Raw genomic sequence first — 19039 nt, forward strand, 5'->3', positions numbered from 1 at the left:
ATTCTGCCATTATCATCCTGTTTGTTCCTGCCAAGGTGATCCATGTGGTGCTGAATCCAAGGTTAGTTCTCAGTCTTCACAACATACAAATACTTTCAGCAACCTTTGATACCATTGGCCACTAACTCTCCCTTAAAATACTCTTCTCTTGGCTTCTGGAAAACCACCCTCTCCTCATTTTCTTCTTACCTTTCAGGTTATTCCTTCTTGGTCTCCTCTGTTGGCTCTCTCTCTCATTCCTGATCTTTAAGTGTTGGAGTACTTCAGGGCTCCAACCGTGACCTCTTCTCTATCTATATATCCCTCCATGATCTCCTCCAGGTCACTGGATTTAACAAATTCACATGGTAACGATGCCCACACTCATATCTCCAGCCTAGACCTCTCCTTTGACTCCAGACCTATTTATGCAACCTATTACATAACATCTTTAAAGATATAGATTATATATATAATAGCAGCTTAAACGTAATCTAAAGTGGAATTATGAATTTCCCCCTGTATCTGCTTCACCCCCTGCCTTGCTCAAAGCCCTATCAGAGCGCATTACTTTCCTACTGCTGTAGCAACAGTGCCACTAACTTGGTGGCTTAAAACAACACAAATTTATTCCCCATAATTACAGTTCTTGAGGCCAGAAGTCCAAAATTAATTTCACTGGCAGGAGAAATACATCTGCATGGTAGTGCTCCCTCTAGAGGCTCTAGGGGAAAATGTATTTCCTTGTCTTTCCAGCTGCCAGAATCTAAAAATTTGCATTCTTTGGCTTATGGCCTTTCCCTCCAATCTTAAAGCCAGCAGTGTAGCAAACCTGCTTTATCCTTAAACTGTCTCCTTCTTCTTTGTTGTCACATCCTCTCTCTTATGAGGATACTTGTGCTTGCAGGTAGGGCTCACCCAGATAATTAAGGATCAGATCAGATCAGTCACTAATTCCCTTTAAATTCCATTTAAAAACCCTTACTTTGAACAAAATCTTTAGAATTTGTATGCAAACACAAAAGACCCTGAATAGCCAAAGCAATCTTAAGGAAAATGGAGCTGGAGGAATCAGGGTCCCTGACTTTGGACTATACTACAAAGCTATAAAACAGTATGCTACGGGCACAAAAACAGAAGTCTAGATGAATGGAACAGGTTAAAAACCCCCAAAATAAACTCATGCACCTATTGTCACCTAATCTTTGACAAAGGAAGAATATACAATGGAGAGAAGACAGTCTCTTCAATAAGTGGTGCTGGCGAAACCAGACAGTTACATGTAAAGGAATGAAATTAGAACATTCTTTAACACCATACACAAAAATAAACTCAAAATGGATTACAGACCCAAATGTATGATTGGATACTATAAAACTCTTAGTGGCAAACATAGACAGAATACTCTGACATGAACGGCAGCAAGATCTTTTTTGATCCACCTCCTAGAGTAATGAAAATAAAAACAAACAAATGGGACCTAATTAAACTCAAAAGCTTTTGCACAGCAAAGGAAACCATGAAAAAATGAAAAGACAACCCACAGAATGGGAGAAAATATTTACAAATAAAGCAACCAAGAAGGGATTAATCTAAAAAAATATACAAAGAGCTCATGCAGCTCAATATCAAACAAAAGCAACCCCAATGAAAAAATAGGCAGGAGACCTAAATAGACATTTCTTCAAAGAAGATGTACAGATGGCCAAGAAGTACCGGAAAAGATCAACATCAGTAATTATTAGACAAATGCAAATCAAAAGTACAGTGAAGTCTCACACTAGTCAGAATGGCCATCATCAACAAATCTACAAATAATAAATGCTGAAGAGGGTGTGAAGAAAAGGGAACCTTCTTGCACCTTTGGTGGGGATGGAGAGCAGTATGGAGGTTCCTTAAAAAACTAAATACAGAACTACCCTATGACCCAGCAATCCCACCCCTGAGCAAGTATCTGGAGAAAACCATAATTTGAAAAGATACATACACCCAACATTCATTGTAGCATTACTTACAATAGCCAGGACACGGAAACAGCCTAGATGTCCAATATGTATGTATAATGGAATATTAGTCATAAAAAAGAATGAAATAATGCCATTTGCAGCAACATTGATGGACCTGGAGATTATTATACTAAGTCAGTCAGAGAGACAAATATGATACTGCTTATACGTGGAATCTAAAATAATACAAATGAACTTGTTACAAAACAGAAATAGAAATCACAGATGGGGAAAAGAGGGGTGGGCTAAACTGGGAGATTGGGATGTAAGAGTATTAACTATATATACAATAGAGAACTAATATGAACCTACTGTATAGCACAGGCAACTCTCCTCAATACTCTGTAATGATCTCTATGGGAAAAGAATCTTTAAAAAAAGTGGCTCCATGGTCGTGCTCCAAAGCTCCAATCCCACTTGGTGTTCAGATCTCAGACTCTGTTTACCTCCAGAGGTAGGGCCACTTAAAAGCAGTCTTTTGGTTCCTCTGTCTCTTTCAACATGTAAATAGCTCTTAGCATCTGTAGCTCCCTAAAATTCTAAATGATGGTCTCTTTCCCCAACTAGAATATAATTTCTGGGACCTGTTCATTCATGGCTATTTGTCTAAGCACCTAGACCAAAGTTTGGCACATAGTAGGCAATACATGCTTAATGAAAAATGCGCTTCTCTAAAATGAATCTTCTCTACATCCTTTCATTAGCCTGACCACTTCTCCTAGGAGCTGGGAAGTGCGCAGAGAACAAAGAAGGATGTGGCAGGCTGTGCCCCAGAGCTGGAAGCTCCCCCCTCCCTCAGAGAGATGTACCTGAAGGACTTTCTGAGCCTGCACGTCGACCACGAGGACTCTGCTGAGTGTGGGCTGGGCCACATAGATGTAGTGGTGCCTGACGTTCACTGCTGATGCCCACTGGCAGGGCTGGGTGGCGTCCCCGTCCTTTTGAGGACATATTTCTTCCTGTAAAGGAGACAGGCTGCCATAAGTCTTCTTAATCCCCTGTTCCCCTGCCATCGCTGGGTTCCGCTCCCTTCACCCTCCCCTCTTCCTTTCTTCCTCTCTCAGAATTCTTCGCCACTGCAGCATCCAAGGGAGCACAGCACGCACAGCTTCTCGCATCACCATGCATGGAGCTTTTACTCCACGTTCCGTTCATCTTTCATCTTCCCCTGCTCCTCCTGAGGCTGTAACTCCCTTTGCCGGCCTTTCGGCCAGCAGCTGAGAGGTCCGTGTGCTTCCACTCTTGAGAGTGGCCTTCTCCCTCTCCTCATCCCCGTCCATCGCACACAACTCTTGTCAGTGACCAGACTCCTGCAGGAGTCACCTACACACACCCTCAGCTTCCTCACCTCTCACATGCTCCTTAGTCTTCTGGCGCTAGTCCTCTGCACAGAGCTGGCGGTGTTCTCACTGAACTTCTGGCCGACTTTTCAGTTATATTCAAGCTTTGCCATCATCTTAATTGAACTTGGGGCATCATTTGACACTGTGTTGACTGTTTCTTGGTTCTGTTCCCTCCACCCTCCCCAGGGTCTGACCCTTCTCTATTGTTCAGTCTACTCTGTTTGCTGATCTCTAGATGCCAGAATGCTCAGGGGTCACTACTGGATGACTTCTCTAAAATCCACTACCTTTGCTAATCATTGTTAATCCACACCTATGACTTTAAATACAGTCTGCTGCTACTGCTGCTAAGTCGCTTCAGTCGTGTCCGACTCTGTGTGACCCCATAGACGGAAGCCCATGAGGCTTCCCCGTCCCTGGGATTCTCCAGGCAAGAACACTGGAGTGGGTTGCCATTTCTTTCTCATGCTGCTGCTGCTGCTAAGTCACTCAGTCGGGTCTAACTCTGTGCGACCCCATAGACAGAAGCCCACGAGGCTCCCCCGTCCCTGGGATTCTCCAGGCAAGAACACTAGAGTGGGTTGCCATTTCCTTCTTGTGCTAACAACTCCCAAATTTGTATCTTTAGCTCAGCCCTTTTCTCTGAACTCCAGACTTAGCTACTTTCCTAAGTAGCTATTTTATTTACATCTCAAATTTGTAAGTTCAAAACCAACTCTCAGTTTTGCCTCCCAGTCTTGCTCATTTCCCCTGTTTTACTTCCTAGACAAAATCTCTGAAGGCATCTTTGACTCTGCTTTTGCTCTCTACACCCTCAGCCTTCATCCAATGAATAAAAATCATTTCAATTTTACCTCCAAGAACATATTGAGAGTTAAACTTCCCGATCGCTTCCACCTCTGTCACCTTGACTCAAGCCACATCTGTCCCTTGAGTGACTGCTACAGCATCCACGCTGTGCTCCTTGATTCCACCCTGGCCTCCCCTGACAGATTCTTGACTCACCAACCACAGGGATCCCTGTGAATACAAGTCAGCTCAACGCACTCCACCACAACAACACTCTTTCTTGCTCAGAACAGGGTCCAAGTCTTTCCTGAAGCCAACAAGGCCCTGAACACTCTGGTTCCTGGGACTCCTCTGACCTGTGTCTAGTGTTTTTCTCCCTTTCCCACCCATTCTGCGCACGCACGTGCCCGCATCTTCCGTACTCATGCTGAACTCCTGCACCAGGGCCCGTGCGCTGATCAACTGGTGTCCCCAGACATCTACCTGGTGTATTTCATGTCCTTCAGGTGACACGTCAGCCCATATGTCACCTTCTGGAGATGCCCTCTCTAGCCTCAACAAGCTTAGCACCCAGGCACCCACCCTCTTTTACCTTGCTACACTTCTCATTTCCCGCTTGACCTTCTTCATTTGTTTGTCTACCTACACTGACTCTTCTTTGTCACTAGATCAAAGCTCCTTGAGAGCAAGCTCTTTGTTGGGCTCACTGCTTTATTCTTAGCACCTAGTGAAGTGCCTGACACAGCACTGGTGCTTGAAATATATAACATAATGTAATACAAATAAAGAATAAGTGAGAGAAAAGAGGACCTTCTTTTCCCTTGTCTTTTGTGATATACATTCTCACGTGTTTCCTCATGACTCTTGTGCGATGCTGTCTCAACCTTTGTGTCAGCCCCAGGGTTCTGTGCAGATGCCCAACTCCAGTCACTTACACGCACCCTTGGTGATCTTCTCTCCTGTCTTGGCTGTCATCAGCACTCACATGCTGAGGCTCCCAGATCTGTGTCTTTAGCTCAGAACCATTCTCCCCAGTTCTCCCATGGGTTCTCCTACAGTCAGCTCATTCTCAACCGTCCACATGTGAGCTGCCATCCCTGCTCCACCTCTGAGTCCTCAGTGGCATCTAGGCAGCCGAGTCCAAAGCAGGAACACCATTCTGGACGCTTCCTTCTCCCACACAACTCACTGTGAATTAGTCCCTGAGGACTACAGAGATTGCCTCCTAAATCTCAGAGTTCTATGTTCTAGCTTAAGCCCAGTTTCTTTCCTAAACAGCTGCAATAGCTTTGAAGCAGGTCTTTCTCCTTTTACATTTCACTCTCTGTCATCATATTTAATCCTTACATGCCTGTGTGCTAAGTTGCTTTAGTCATGTCTGACTCTGAAACCCTATGGACATAGCCAGCCAGGCTCCTCTGTCCATGGGATTCTCCAGGCTAGAGTGGGTCACCGTGCCCTTCTTCAGGGAATCTTCCTGACCCAGGGATTGAACCCACGTCTCTTATGCCCTCTTGCATTGGCAGGTGGGTTCTTTCCCACTAGCGCCACCTGGGAAGCCCTTAATCCTCACAATAACCTTAATTTACCTATGAGAAAAGACAGAGGCTTAGAGGGGTTAAACACTTTTCTTAAGCCACTTGGCCTGCTGAGTGATGGAGGTGGGCTCTGATATCACTTGTGCAGATCCTGCTCTATAGCCTGTGCCCTGACCTACTAACCCTGCAGCATCCTGCTGGGCAAAGTGGACTCTCATCCAGCAGAGAGGCCAGAGATGAGAAGCACCAACTGCCTACTCACCCAGAACCTGAGGAAGAGGGTCAGCTCATTGTAACTCTCCTGGGAGGTTCTGGCCATTTTGTAGGTGAGCAAACTGTTATTTGGGACTGTTCCATAGCTCACAGAGGTTTGAGTTGCCTGAAATGCCTACAGGACCTCTCTTACTGTGTATGTTCTACTTTCTTAGGAAAATTGAGCCCTGCTTAGGATTTGAGAGATTTCCCTTGCAAGCTACAGGTTAGGTTATTGCAAATATATGAGAAGTTAGTGCCAATGTGATGGGTTGCAATTATTCAAACCTAACTGCTAGAAATTAACTAGGACCACTCTTACTAGGGGGCTGGTGGTGGCTCAATGGTAAAGAATTTGCTGCCTACGCAGGAGCCACGGGTTTGATCCCTGGGTCAGGAAGATCCCCTGGAGAAGGAAAGGGCAACCCATTCCAGCAGTCTTGCTTGGGGAATCCTATGGACAGAGGAGCCTGGTAGGCTACAGTCCATGGGTTGCAAAGAGTTGGACACGACTTAGTGACTAAACAACAACAACAACTCTTTCTAGATGGTTTCATGGCTATCACGTGGAGGGAAAACTTATCAGAGGTTAACACTTTAAAATATGATTAATTCAAATGAAATAGTCTGGAAGAGAGCTGTTCCCAAGCTGCAAATATAAGAAACACAACACTGTAAAATACACCACCGGTCAGCACAGCAATACGACAAACTTGTTTCAGGAACTCGTCTGGGCCAAGCCCACTTGCTCCGTGAGCTCCAAGCCCATCACTGTGGCCCAGTGTATCCACTGTATGTCTTTGAGTAGAGGGCTCATGGGGGCTGTTAGATGACTCTTGGATTAATGCCATACTTCTACCCTCAAGAAGCCAGGGATTAGCTAGGTCAGACCTCTAGTAAGAATCCACCAATGCAAGGCCAAGTGGGAAACCAGTGGAAGGGACAGAACCGAGGGGTGGGAGGCACAGCCCTGAGGATGCCTCCTGGCAGCTGGGTCTAGGGGGCTGGAAGAGTTGTTTTGGACCTGCTGCCTGTGGTCGTCTCTTCTGCCTCTGCCCCCTGCATGTCACACTGCCATTTTCTACCCAGCCTCTGAACTGTCCATAGCAGCTCTGATGCTCAGGCCACTCACATGTTTCATGCTCTCTCCCCTGTTCCCTGGGGACCGCTGAGAGCCTCCAAAGCTCAAAAATCTACTGTTTCCCATTCTCACCACCACTGGTTTAACCCAGGTCCCCATCCTCTCCTGGATAATCACAACAGCCTCTTCACCCACTTCTGTGCTTCTAGCGCAGCCCTCCTGATCCTCACCCTCCGTGAGGCCCTGCACATGTTCCAAAGCACCGTAATGCTGGCCATCCTTCGCTTGAAGCCCTTCGGTGTTCCCCTTAGGACTCATCAGCCCTGACCCTTACCTACTGTCATCCTCAATCTTAGGCCCTTCTCATATCCATTTGTCCTCCAGGCATGTGGAATATTTGTGCTTCCTGAACATGACCTGATGTTTTATGCTCCTGTGCTCCATGTTCATGACATTTCCTCTCGACATTCATCATCAATTCCTACCTGTTCTTCACAACTGAGCCCAGGCATCACCTGCCCCCGGAGCCTTCTCTGACTTTGCCCCTGGAGAGGCCTTGCTGCCATGTACCTTACACATCTTCTAGCAGCACCTGTTTGGAAGCTGTCCATTCACGCTACTGTCTCTGTCATTTGGTTGTGAACTTGTGGAGGCCAGGAACCCATCTGTCCTCCTGGGGCCTCCCTTCAGGCTCCGTGCATGGAAGTGGCCACTGGAGGAAGGCATCTGGAGTCACATCATGTATAGCAAATGGAATTCAAGAAACCTGGTGGCGCACATGGTGAAAGGCTGTTGTGTGATGTTGCTGGGATGTTGCGTGTGATGTGGAGTGTCCCCAGTGCCAGACACTTACGTAGCTCATGAAGATCTTCTCCGTGGGCTTGAGGTGCCTCTGGATCTCACAGTCCACCGGGTGCAGGACGATTATGCCATCGTCGGAGAAGACGTAAAACATGTTTCCCACACTGAGGCCTGCGAGGAGCAAGCACAGCCATGGTTATGCCCTTCCTAGCAGCTGGTCCCCAGGCAGGCTCACAGGCCGCCTTGGGCACAGATGAAACCGGCAGCCTGGCTGCGTCGGGTGTAGGCACAGAGTGCAAGGTCTGGTCCAGGAGGGGCGAGGCAAGATGAGCAGGCAGTGAGTGGGGAGCAAGTGCCTGAGGGCTGAGAATCAACACGTACACGGAGGGCCCTCCAACCCCTAGGCTGTCTTCCCAGACATGCACTCCTGCCCCCGCTCATCCACAGCTGGCCGTCAACACAAGTTTTCAAATAAAGGACAGCTCTGGCTGTGACATACATTTGACCTTTCCTAAGGGCTTCCCTGGTAGCTCAGCTGGAAAAGAATCCTCCTGCAATGCAGGAGACCCTGGTTCGATTCCTGGGTCAGAAAGATCCCCTGGAGAAGGGAAAGTCTACCCAGTCCAGTATTCTCGGACTTCCCTGGTGGCTCAGCTAGTAAAGAATCCACCTGTAATGCGGGAGACCTAGGTTGGGATCCCTGGGCTGGGAAGATGCCCTGGAGGAGGGCATGGCAACCTACTTCAGTATTCTTGCCTGGAAAACTCCATGGGCCTAGGAGCCTGGCAGGCTGCAGTCCATGGGGCCAGAAAGAGTCAGACAAGACTGAGCAGCTGAATGCATACACGTCCTGAAAGGCAAAGTCTCCCTTGGTCCTTGTCAACCAGGCAAATCAGAATGGATCAGATGATGCCAAAAAAACAAAGTTTTTTTTTTTTTTTAAAACACATTTATGTACAGTGCTGCCACTTGGAACACGGGGGCCTAAGAATGCTGGGGTTGGTATTTCTTTGTCCAAACCTGGCCTCTGTGCCAGTGAACATTTCCTTCAAGACAGTTTGCTCCAACCTCTGCCTTACCAGTTTCCCTGTGGCAGCCCCATGCCAGGTAACAGAGCCCACAGCTGGGTCAGGCCAGCTGCCTGCCCCCTACCTCATCCTAGTCCAGGGCCATGGCTATCTGGGGAGAAATTTCCTTAGATCAGCAAAGAAGGGGCCTTGGGGACCAGCTAGTTCAGCCTCCTTATTTTAAAGACAAAAAACAAAAAACAGGCCCAAGATGAAGAGGGGCTTGGTTGAGGCCACAGGCCCTTGTAACAGACCTGGAACCTGCACCTGGGCTCTGTCCCCTCGCCCTGCTCTCCATACAAGGTCAGCATGGCACAGGGATGGGTAAGGTCTAGAGTTCTCCCTCTTCCTCCCCCACACCCCTTCCTCTTTCCCTTCATTGCTTTCGAAGGTAACACATTGAAAAGATAACTAGGAATTCTAAGAGAATTACCTATGTGAAAAATTCTTTCCTAGCATGCTAATAAAACCAGTGTACTGACTTAATTGACTAATGGAGTAAGTTTTTAGTGAGTGAGAAAATGATAAAACAGGCAAATGGGAATCCTGTTCTGCCTACTTTCAGTGGCTCTGTTGGTCACTTTCACCAGTGCCCGTGGCTCCCAGTATGGGCAGGGGCCCCTGACTCCACAACACAGCCTCACCTGCCTCTAGTTCTGTGCTGAGTTGAGGGCTCCTGCCACTATAAACAGCTAGACTCCAGCCTCTTGGAAGCTGGGAACGCCTGGGCGCACTCTGCATAGGTCCCAGCGGGAATCCTGGGTGCTGGGCAGCCTCTCCCAAGACCCAGACAAAATGGGCCTGTGCCTCCCACACAGTGGCAAGTGTATGGAGCGGGGTAGGGAGCACACATTTGCTGTGACCCCAATCTATCTTGTCCCCAGCAAGACTTTCTCTTTTATACACTGTCATTTGGCAAGCTCCTCTTGCTCAAACTTAGGGGCCAGAGGAGGTCGTCCCTGCAAAACAACCACAAACCCCACAACAGGCTCCCAAGGTTCTTAGAAAATCAGTGGCTGGAAGAACCAACATGAGACTGAAGACTTTGTAGAGCCCACGTGGGGCTTGCAGCTGTGCTGCAGGCTGAGCACTGAGCCTTGCCACAGTGGACAGTGCAACGTGAAGCTCAACAAGGCCTTGCTCCACAAGTAACTGACTTCACAAGAGAGCTGGCCTCACGAGTCAGACCCCAAGGTTCTGTCTGTGGTGAGCTTGACCAAGGGGCACAGGGGAACATTCTCTGCTATTGGGAGTCCATCATGTCACTGCTCCTATTCAGAGATGGGAGAGCCCTGCCAACCTCTCTGCTTTTGCTCCTGTATTCTCCAACTTCGGGTCCTTGAGTATGAGCAGGGAAGGGCGTGGGCAGACAGCTGTCCAGGTGTGATGGAGTCTGTTCACTGCTGGGTTGTCCACTATCAGCATAGCACCAGCCAGCCCTAAGCTCTGAGGCAGCTGTGGGTCTTAATTTGGCCTTTGGGCCGCCAGAGCTGCATTTAACACTTTGCAGGGGCTCCTGCGCTCTCTGCAATTCTCCACTTTTGAGACTTGTAAACACCCCTTAGGAAGCACTTTTTAAAGAAACAGAGCCAAAGCTCTCTGTGTGTGCGGTGGCCTAGAAGCCAGGTTGAGGCAGTGTCAAGGGACCTCTGTCCCTGATTAGCAACTGTTGCTATGACTTTCCTTCTGAGGATTCCTAAAACCTACTGGCAACAATCCCTCATTTTCCAGGCTCTGCCTTTGTTTTGCTCCCAGACTGTGTGAGCATTAGTGCCTGACAGTCAGGAAATTACTCTGAGTGCTTGTATGCATGCGCATGCTAGATGGCAGGTAACAGCCTGTGACGTTCTTAAGAAGAAACATGAGGAAATGTGCTGGTTTTCAAAAACGGAGAATTAGTGCTTAACCCTGGATCTCACAGTACCTTCTGCTGGTGCTCGTCCTCTCCTCTGTCCACCAAGCTAGAGGACAAGGTACCTCAGGTGATTTGGAGTCTTTGGTGGAGGGGTTCAGAGGGAGAGTTGGGGGTCCATTGCAAACGCATCCAACACAGTGACTCAGGCTCTTTAACCCAGTGCCCACATGTGCTTGCTATTTTTGAGCCATATTATTAGACCACTTTTGATATACAAAAATGGCAATTTTGTTTTTTGCTTTCTTTGGCCATGTGGCTTGTGGGATCTTAGTTCCCTGACCAGGGATTGAACCTGGGCCCCCAGCAGTAGACGCATGGAATCCTAACCACTGGACTGTCAGGCAATTCCCCCCAAATGGCAGTTTTGTATGGCCTGGCCTAATATCTAAAGATTGTTGGGTAGATACACATAGGTTTAAAAAACCTATTCATTTAGAAAGATACATGCAAATGTATATTTACAGACATGATGGTAGCTTTTTTCTTTAGCATTTTCTCAAAGTAACACTAAACCCCAACACCAACATCAGTTACTAGAAAATATTTTAAGGCTCAGTTCTGACCAGGATCCCTGCCAAGAAGTCTGCTTCAGTGGAGGTTTAAAAATAGCTTTAAATGGAAACTTTTGTTCTAAAAAGTCGAATAGTCTAACGTCCATTAAAGACATCTGTGCTTGTGCATGCTCAGTCACGTCTGACTCTGTGACACCATGGACTGTAGCCCATAAGCTCCTCTGTCCATGGATTTCTCCAGGCGAGAATACTGGAGTGGGTTGCCATTTTCTACTCCAGGGGATCTTCCCAACCCAGGACTTGAATCCACGTCTCTTATGTCTCCTGCACTGGCAGGTGAATTCTTTACCACTGTGCCACCTGGGAAGCCTATTAAAGACACTAGTTGGTTTAAACCAAGTTTAAACTCAAGTGTGCCACTCGAGTTTGATGTGGACTTCCCCTCTGATCTGGCCTGTGGACCCCACTTGTAGGGATTGCTTGATGTTTAAAAGAACTATTGGTGGTGCATGGAAAGATGGCATGTTATGGAGCCATGAACACATGTGATTACAGGCACAGTACAGAACAAATAAGCTTGGTACCTTCTTCTCGCCATAGAATGTTCGCAACTGCAGCATCAGAGAAATGAAGAAAGCAGGTACATGATTGGGGGAAGAAAACAAAAGAAAAAGCAACGTCAGAACATTGTAGTGATTCAGTTCAAGAACACACTAGTATCTAGTTCATCATGTATGGACTCTGTACCACTCATCACCCCCCACAACACTGAGGGGGGATGCTGGGCAGAGACAAATGCTTCCAGGGCTCAGGACCCTTTTGGTTTCCAATGAATCAGGTCCCAGGATCACAGAAGCTAATGGGATTCTCTCTTCTGTGGATGATAAACAGCAAGCAACATCCCCCAGACCTCCTGGACTACTTCCAGGAGCATGCTGGTTTTCTGCTAGGATTTTCCTTAGGAAGATCATCTGCAATATTTTGTTTGATTTTCTCCCTTGATGATAAAGACTCAGCTAAGGGTCTTTGATCACGGGAAAGAGACCATATCTAATACCCATGTCCATGAAATTACTCCTGTAGAGCCTACTGGGGAGCAGTGGCTATGAGGAAGAGCCTGCTTAGCACCCCAAGTAGGCAACAATCCCTGGCGTAAAAGCATGCGTGGGTGAGTGTGCAGGCCAGTTCCTGGGCTATGGGAGGGCAGCAGCTGCTGGTGGGTAATTAGTAGGGGCAATTTTGTGGATGAAGGACAGAGCAAGCAGGAGGCAGAACTGGGGATAAGCTATGAGGCCTTCCTTGTGGCCTTGGGCTCTGTCTGCTGTCCAGAGACTTTCCCTGCCTGTGTTTGCAGAGTTGTCTAGGTTTACAGGCAGTTTTCTCACCTCTGACCATCCTCTGTCCCAGGATACATGGAAGGACATAACGTTTACCAGGGGTTCATGCTTGGTGGCTATGGCCCCTGCAACCCAGTGTCTCCCAACCAGCTCAGTAAGGAGCTCAAAGGCAAAAGTGGACTCACGGGTCTTTCTAGCTGAGTCTTCAATGAAGAGGGAGGAAATATCTTCATCCACACCCACTTCATTTTTGGCAATGCAGGTATATGCCCCCGTGTCTTCATACCGAACACTGCCGATGTGGAGCTCGCTCCCATTGGCTGCAGAAAGAACAGAGCGCAGGGTGGCCTGCTCAGCTGGGACCTCCCCCTGCCTTTCTCTCTCCTATTGAGAGTATTGAGGTTAAAAGTACAGCCCCTCAGCAGGGCTAAGGGCCGTCAGTACCCTGATATATACCCAGGAAGGGCTGGAACAGCGGAGCTGAACTGCAGGTGACCTGGGACCTAGCTGACAGCATCTCCTCATTGTGCTCAGAGAGATCTGTGTGAGACCACAGAGCAGGAAAAGCGGGAGAGACATTTGTTGCTCCCCGTGTCTGACTTAGAAACAAATCACTCCTCTTATTCCCATTCCTAGAGAGAGTGTCAGCTTGAACTTGATGGCATTAATGGCACAAAGACATCAAGGGGGGCTCTTACCTAAAAGGGAGAGCTGTTTTGACATCTGGGTTGAGACATCCATGCCATTTTTTAGCCAAGTGATTCTGGGCATAGGAATGCCCTCTGCGTGACATCTCAGGCTTGCTGCCACCCCCGGCTCCTGTGCCTGGGTCTCTGGATAGACGCGGATAACGGGTGGCACTGTGGGCGAGAGTTAGTGCTGGTGAGAACAGGTCTTCACCTGCCTCGGGCCTGTGGTCCCACACTGAGACTCTGCCCAGAGGGCTGAACCGGGAGGCAACTCTGGAGTTCTCTTTGTAACTAGTTTGCAAACACTCTGCAGCAACTCAGGCTCTAAAAGAAAGGGCTATAAAATGGATTGTAGGCAATAAACATGTCAGGCTTTGTACTCTGTAATTCATGGCGCTCATCATTATTCTAAATATGATCAGAAAGGCATCCAAATATTTAAGGCTGTTCAGCTGCTACACATAAAGAGCAACAACCGCCAAAATTTATTTCTGAATGAATAAAATTCAGATATATTATTTCTGTTATCGGAAAGCTATTGGACAAGGACTTAATTTCTTGCAGGAAGTGCTTCACAAAGCACTTATGGGCATTGACTGGCAGGGCTACTAATTACATCACTGCTCTAGGGAAGCCCATTGATTTTCCAGTGGGTCATTTTATTTCTCCACTTCTCATCCCCTGGAACATGGGTACAAGGCATATCCCCCCTTGTTTGTTCTTGACTCAGCTGTGGGCCCTGGCAGTCAAGTTTGGGACTGGGGATATGACCAGGCCTACTCATCAGATGAGCAGGGCTGGGCAGGACGTCAGCACTCTCCCCCCCTGGCCTTTCCGACATGGGCTGTCTATAGGGCAGGAAGAAGTAAGGGTTGTCTGAGGGTCTTCCCTCCTACCCTGAGCTCTAGGCCCAGGAAATAAAATAATTACCATTTTCAGTGGAATTGTTGGATCTTACTTATTCATATATTTTACTCTATATACTTCCAAAAAGACTTTGTGAGGACTCATGTAATGGCATGGATATGAAACTAAGCAACAATAAAAACCACATCATATGTCTTTTGGAAAGATGGGAGGATTCCTCCTAAAGTGAGCAACAACATTTTTCCAGAGTTCTTTGGACACTCCTAAAGGCAAGCCACTCCAGTATTCTTGCCTGGAGAATTCCATGGACAAAGCAGCCTGGTAGGCTACAGCCCATGGGGTCACCAAGAGTCGGACAAGACTGAAGTGATTGAGCACATTGTCTGATAAAAGAAAGTGATCCAGTATGTTAGGAGAGAGATTTCCTCTAGGACTAGAGGTAGAACAAATTGACGTGCATATAGAAGGAAGTGATAAAGCTGATCCTAGAACCTGAAAATTTCTAGTGATCTGTGCTTGGATGGGCTGAGGACAAAAGAAACATTCTATCCCCTCATTGTGAGAAATGGATGCTGTAGCTCTTCAGGAAGCTGGTAATAATCTGATCAACTTAGTTTGAGTTTCAAGTCTTTCCTCTGGTTGACTGTTGGGGCAAAGTAAAAGGCCGAGGATAAAGCCAAATGGATAGCTAGCAAAGGGCACAAACCCACCTTCAGAGTGACCAGAGCCATCTGCATAATATCAGCTGGGAGGTGCTAACCACAGAGACCAAACAACAATAAAGTCTGAGTCATTTTCGTGGTTTCTCTTTGTCTGCAGTTCTAAGGGAAGAGTCCCAGGAGGTGGGAGAAGGTCCTTGTCACAGGTCAGGCCACTGGGGATGGAGGACGTAAATGGGGCTCTAGCTAAGGTGTACCTGGAGGGCTGCTGAGAACACAGGGCCAAAGAACTAAATAGAGATTTCTCCAGAGAAGACATACAGATGGCTAACAAACACATGAAAAGATGCTCAACATCACTCATTATCAGGGAAATGCAAATCAAAACCACTATGAGGTACCATTTCACGCCAGTCAGAATGGCTGCGATCCAAAAGTCTACAAGCAATAAATGCTGGAGAGGGTGTGGAGAAAAGGGAACTCTCTTACACTGTTGCTGGGAATGCAAACTAGTACAGCCACTATGGAGAACAGTGTGGAGATTCCTTAAAAAACTGGAAATAGAACTGCCTTATGATCCAGCAATCCCACTGCTGGGCATACACACTGAGGAAACCAGAAGGGAAAGAGACACGTGTACCCCAATGTTCATCGCAGCACTGTTTATAATAGCCAGGACATGGAAGCAACCTAGATGTCCATCAGCAGATGAATGGATAAGAAAGCTGTGGTACATATACACAACGGAGTATTACTCAGCCATTAAAAGAATACATTTGAATCAGTTCTAATGAGATGGATGAAACTGGAACCTATTATACAGAGTGAAGTAAGCCAGAAAGAAAAACATCAATATAGTATACTAACGCATATATATGGAATTTAGAAAGATGGTAACAATAACCCTGTGTACGAGACAGCAAAAGAGACACTGATGTATAGATCAGTCTTATGGACTCTGTGGGAGAGGGAGAGGGTGGGGAGATTTGGGAGAATGGCATTGAAACATGTACAATATGTACGAAACGAGTCGCCAGTCCAGGTTCAATGCACGATACTGGATGCTTGGGGCTGGTGCACTGGGACGACCCAGAGGGAGGGTATGGGGAGGGAGGAGGGAGGAGGGTTCAGGATGGGGAACACAGGTATACCTGTGGCGGATTCATTTCGATATTTGGCAAAACTAATACAATATTGTAAAGTTTAAAAAAAAAAAAAAGAACACAGAAATGGATCTCCCTTCTCTGACTCCCCTTGGTTCAAAGAGCAAAGAAACAGTAATTTATCTAGGAAACCTTCTTATAACCTGAATTTTGTAAAGGGAGGAATGGGGTTCAAGTGGAAAAGTTAGTAGGGTTTTGCTCAAGAGGGTCAGAGATAGGGTTGGGGGCTCTAGGAGCACCGGACTGGTGGGGAGTTGGATAAGGAGGTAGAGTACCCTGGATTCTAGAATGTGGGAGGCCAGGACCTGGAGTGAATAACCTTGGTTCCTGCTAGATCACTATTTATTTATATAAGCCTGCCAAGCAACCACAAGGAAGAATCAACATAAATAGAATTAGAAAGGAATGAATAAACTTGCCAAAAAAGAGAGGAACTGATAAATCTGAAGCCTGGCTTTTCATGAAAATCAATAAAATAGCCAAACTTCTGGCAAGGCTGGTTACTAAATAAATAAAGAAAGAACACAGAGTAGGTTTAAAAGTATGGAAATACTATGTTCAATTATAGGTAATAAACATCAAAATCTCAATGAGATGAATCACTTAAAAGGAAACTTTAAAGTATTGACATGGAATCAAGAAGAAAATATTTATTAAAAACACTTTTTTCCAGTTATTCAATGAATAGATTGTAGAGATCTGTTATACAATAAGGGCCTATAATCAGCATGTTATATTGTGCACTTAAACATCCATTAAGAGGGTATATCTCATGTTATGTGTTCTCACCACAAAACAAACAAACAAGAAACACAAAGGGACTCTAGGAAACTTGTGGAGGTGATGGGTATGTCTGTTACCTTGATTGTGGTGGTAGTATCATATGCGTGTACATGTCCAAAGTCATGAATTTGTATATATTAAACATCTATATATAAATTGTACCTCTATAAAGCTGTTTTTAAAAAAGCACTACTGATTAGTTTCATAGCGAAGCACCCTGACTAATTTCATAAGGAAGTTCCTTTTAGGAATGGCTAATTCCTAGAGCATACCACAGAGAAGATGTACCAAATTTTATCCTGGAGCTGGTATAACCTGGACACGGAAACCTGCCAAAGAGAGTACAATATAGATCACTACAGACCTAACTCACTCAGCACTAGATTTACCCAAATTCCAAGTAAAATATTAGCAAATCAGGATTCCAGACAAGATGGTGGAATAGAAGGACTTGCACACACCTCCTCTCACAAAAACACCAAAATCACAACTAATTGCTGAACTACCGTTGGGAAAAAAAAAAAAAAAAAGACTGGGACCTACCAAAAAAGATATTTTACATCCAAAGACAAAGAAGAAGCCATAAGGAGCTGCTAGAAGGGGAGCTTTTGTGATATCATCAAATCCCATACCTGCCAGGTGGGTGACCCACAAACTAGAAAATAATTGTATCACAGAGGCTGTGCTGCATGAGTGAGAGCTCTGAGCCCCAGTCAGGCTTCCCAGCCTGAGGGTCTAGCTCTGGGAGGAGGATCCCCCGGAGCACTGGGCTTTGAAGGCTAGTGGGGATTGAGTGTAGGACTGGGAAAAACAGTGTAGGACTGGGAAAAACTCCACAGGACTGGGAAAAACAGAGACTGTACTCTTGGAGGGTGCACACAAGATTTCACATGCACTAGGACCCAGCACAAAGCAGTGACTCCATAGGAGCTGGGCTAGACATACCTCCATGTATTGGAGGGTCTCATGGGGAGGCAGGGGTTGCTGTGGCTCTCTGTGGGGGCAAGGATACTGATGGCGGAGGGTCCAGACAATACTGATCAGTGTGAGCTCTCCTGGAGGTCACCATTTTGGCAATGAGACCTGGCCAACCCAACAGCCTGCAGGCTCCATTGCTGGGACACCTCAAGCCGAACAACCAGCAGAGTGGGAACACAGCACCACCCATCATCAGACAGGCTGCCTAAAGTTGCACTGAGCTTACAGTCACCTCTAAACACATGCCTTGACATGACCCTGACCACTAGAGACGAGACACAGCACCATCCACTACTAGGCAGCACCAGCCCCCTCACCAGGAAGCCTGCGCAGCCCCCGGGCCAACCTGACCCACCAGAGGGCAGGCATCAGAAGCAAAAGATCCTGCAACCTGTGGAAAGGAGACTACAGACACAAAAAGGTAAAATGAGACAGCAGAGAAATTTGTTCCAGACAAAAGAACAAGATAAAAACCATGAAGAACAATTAAGTGAAATGCAGATAGGCAATCTACCTGGAAAAGAATTCAGAGTGATGATAGTAAAGATGATCCAAGATCTCAGAAACAGAATGGAGGCACAGACTAAGATGACACAAGAAATGTTTAACAAAGACCTAGAGGAAGTAAAGAACAAACACAAAGAGATGAAAAACACAATAACTGGAAAGAAAAATACACTAGAAGAGATCAATAGCAGAGTAAATGAGGCAGAAAAATGGATAAGTGAGCTGAAAGACAAAATGGTGGAAATCACTGTCATGGAAAAGAGTAAAGAAAAAAGAGAGAAAAGAAATGAGGACAGTCTAAAAGAGACCTCTGGGGCAACATTAAATGCCCTAAGAAAGACACTTGGCACAGCTGATGCCAGAGAGAAAAAATGAAATGCACCAACATTCACATTACAGGGTACCAGAAGGAGAAGAGAGAGACAGTGAACCTGAGAAAGTATTTGAAGAGATAATAGCTGAAAACATCCCTAAAGATTTGCCATCAGATCCAGCAGTCCCACTCCTGGGCGTATATCAGGAAAAAACCATGATTCAAAGGGATACATTCACCCCAAAGTTCATTGCAGTGCTGTTTACAATAGCCAAGACATGGAAGCAACTTAAATGTCTATTGACAGATGAAGAATATGTGGTATAATTTATAAGCCATTATAAAGAATGAAATAATGTCATTTGCTGCAACATGGATGGACACAGAGATTATCTTACTTAGTGAAGTAAGTCAGAAAGAGAAAGGTAAATATCATATGATACCACTGATATTCGGAATC

At 46.3% G+C, this 19039-nt stretch overlaps 1 protein-coding gene across 2 annotated transcripts in view; it reads right to left on the minus strand.

Moving 5' to 3' along the window:
* The window catches only part of FSTL4 (follistatin like 4), a 453162-nt gene that overhangs the window by 21240 nt on the left and 412883 nt on the right, over nt 1-19039 (minus strand). For both annotated transcript variants that reach the window (XM_061423485.1, XM_061423484.1), the window contains exons 9-13: nt 13319-13480; nt 12806-12940; nt 11868-11894; nt 7842-7960; nt 2795-2944 (exon numbers count right to left, since the gene is read on the minus strand). In XM_061423485.1, coding sequence (XP_061279469.1) covers nt 2795-2944; nt 7842-7960; nt 11868-11894; nt 12806-12940; nt 13319-13480 — 593 coding nt within the window. The remainder of the gene's footprint in view (nt 1-2794; nt 2945-7841; nt 7961-11867; nt 11895-12805; nt 12941-13318; nt 13481-19039) is intronic.

The sequence above is a fragment of the Bos javanicus genome, chromosome 7 (genome assembly GCF_032452875.1).
Source record: "Bos javanicus breed banteng chromosome 7, ARS-OSU_banteng_1.0, whole genome shotgun sequence".
NCBI classification, from domain to species: Eukaryota; Metazoa; Chordata; class Mammalia; order Artiodactyla; family Bovidae; genus Bos; species Bos javanicus.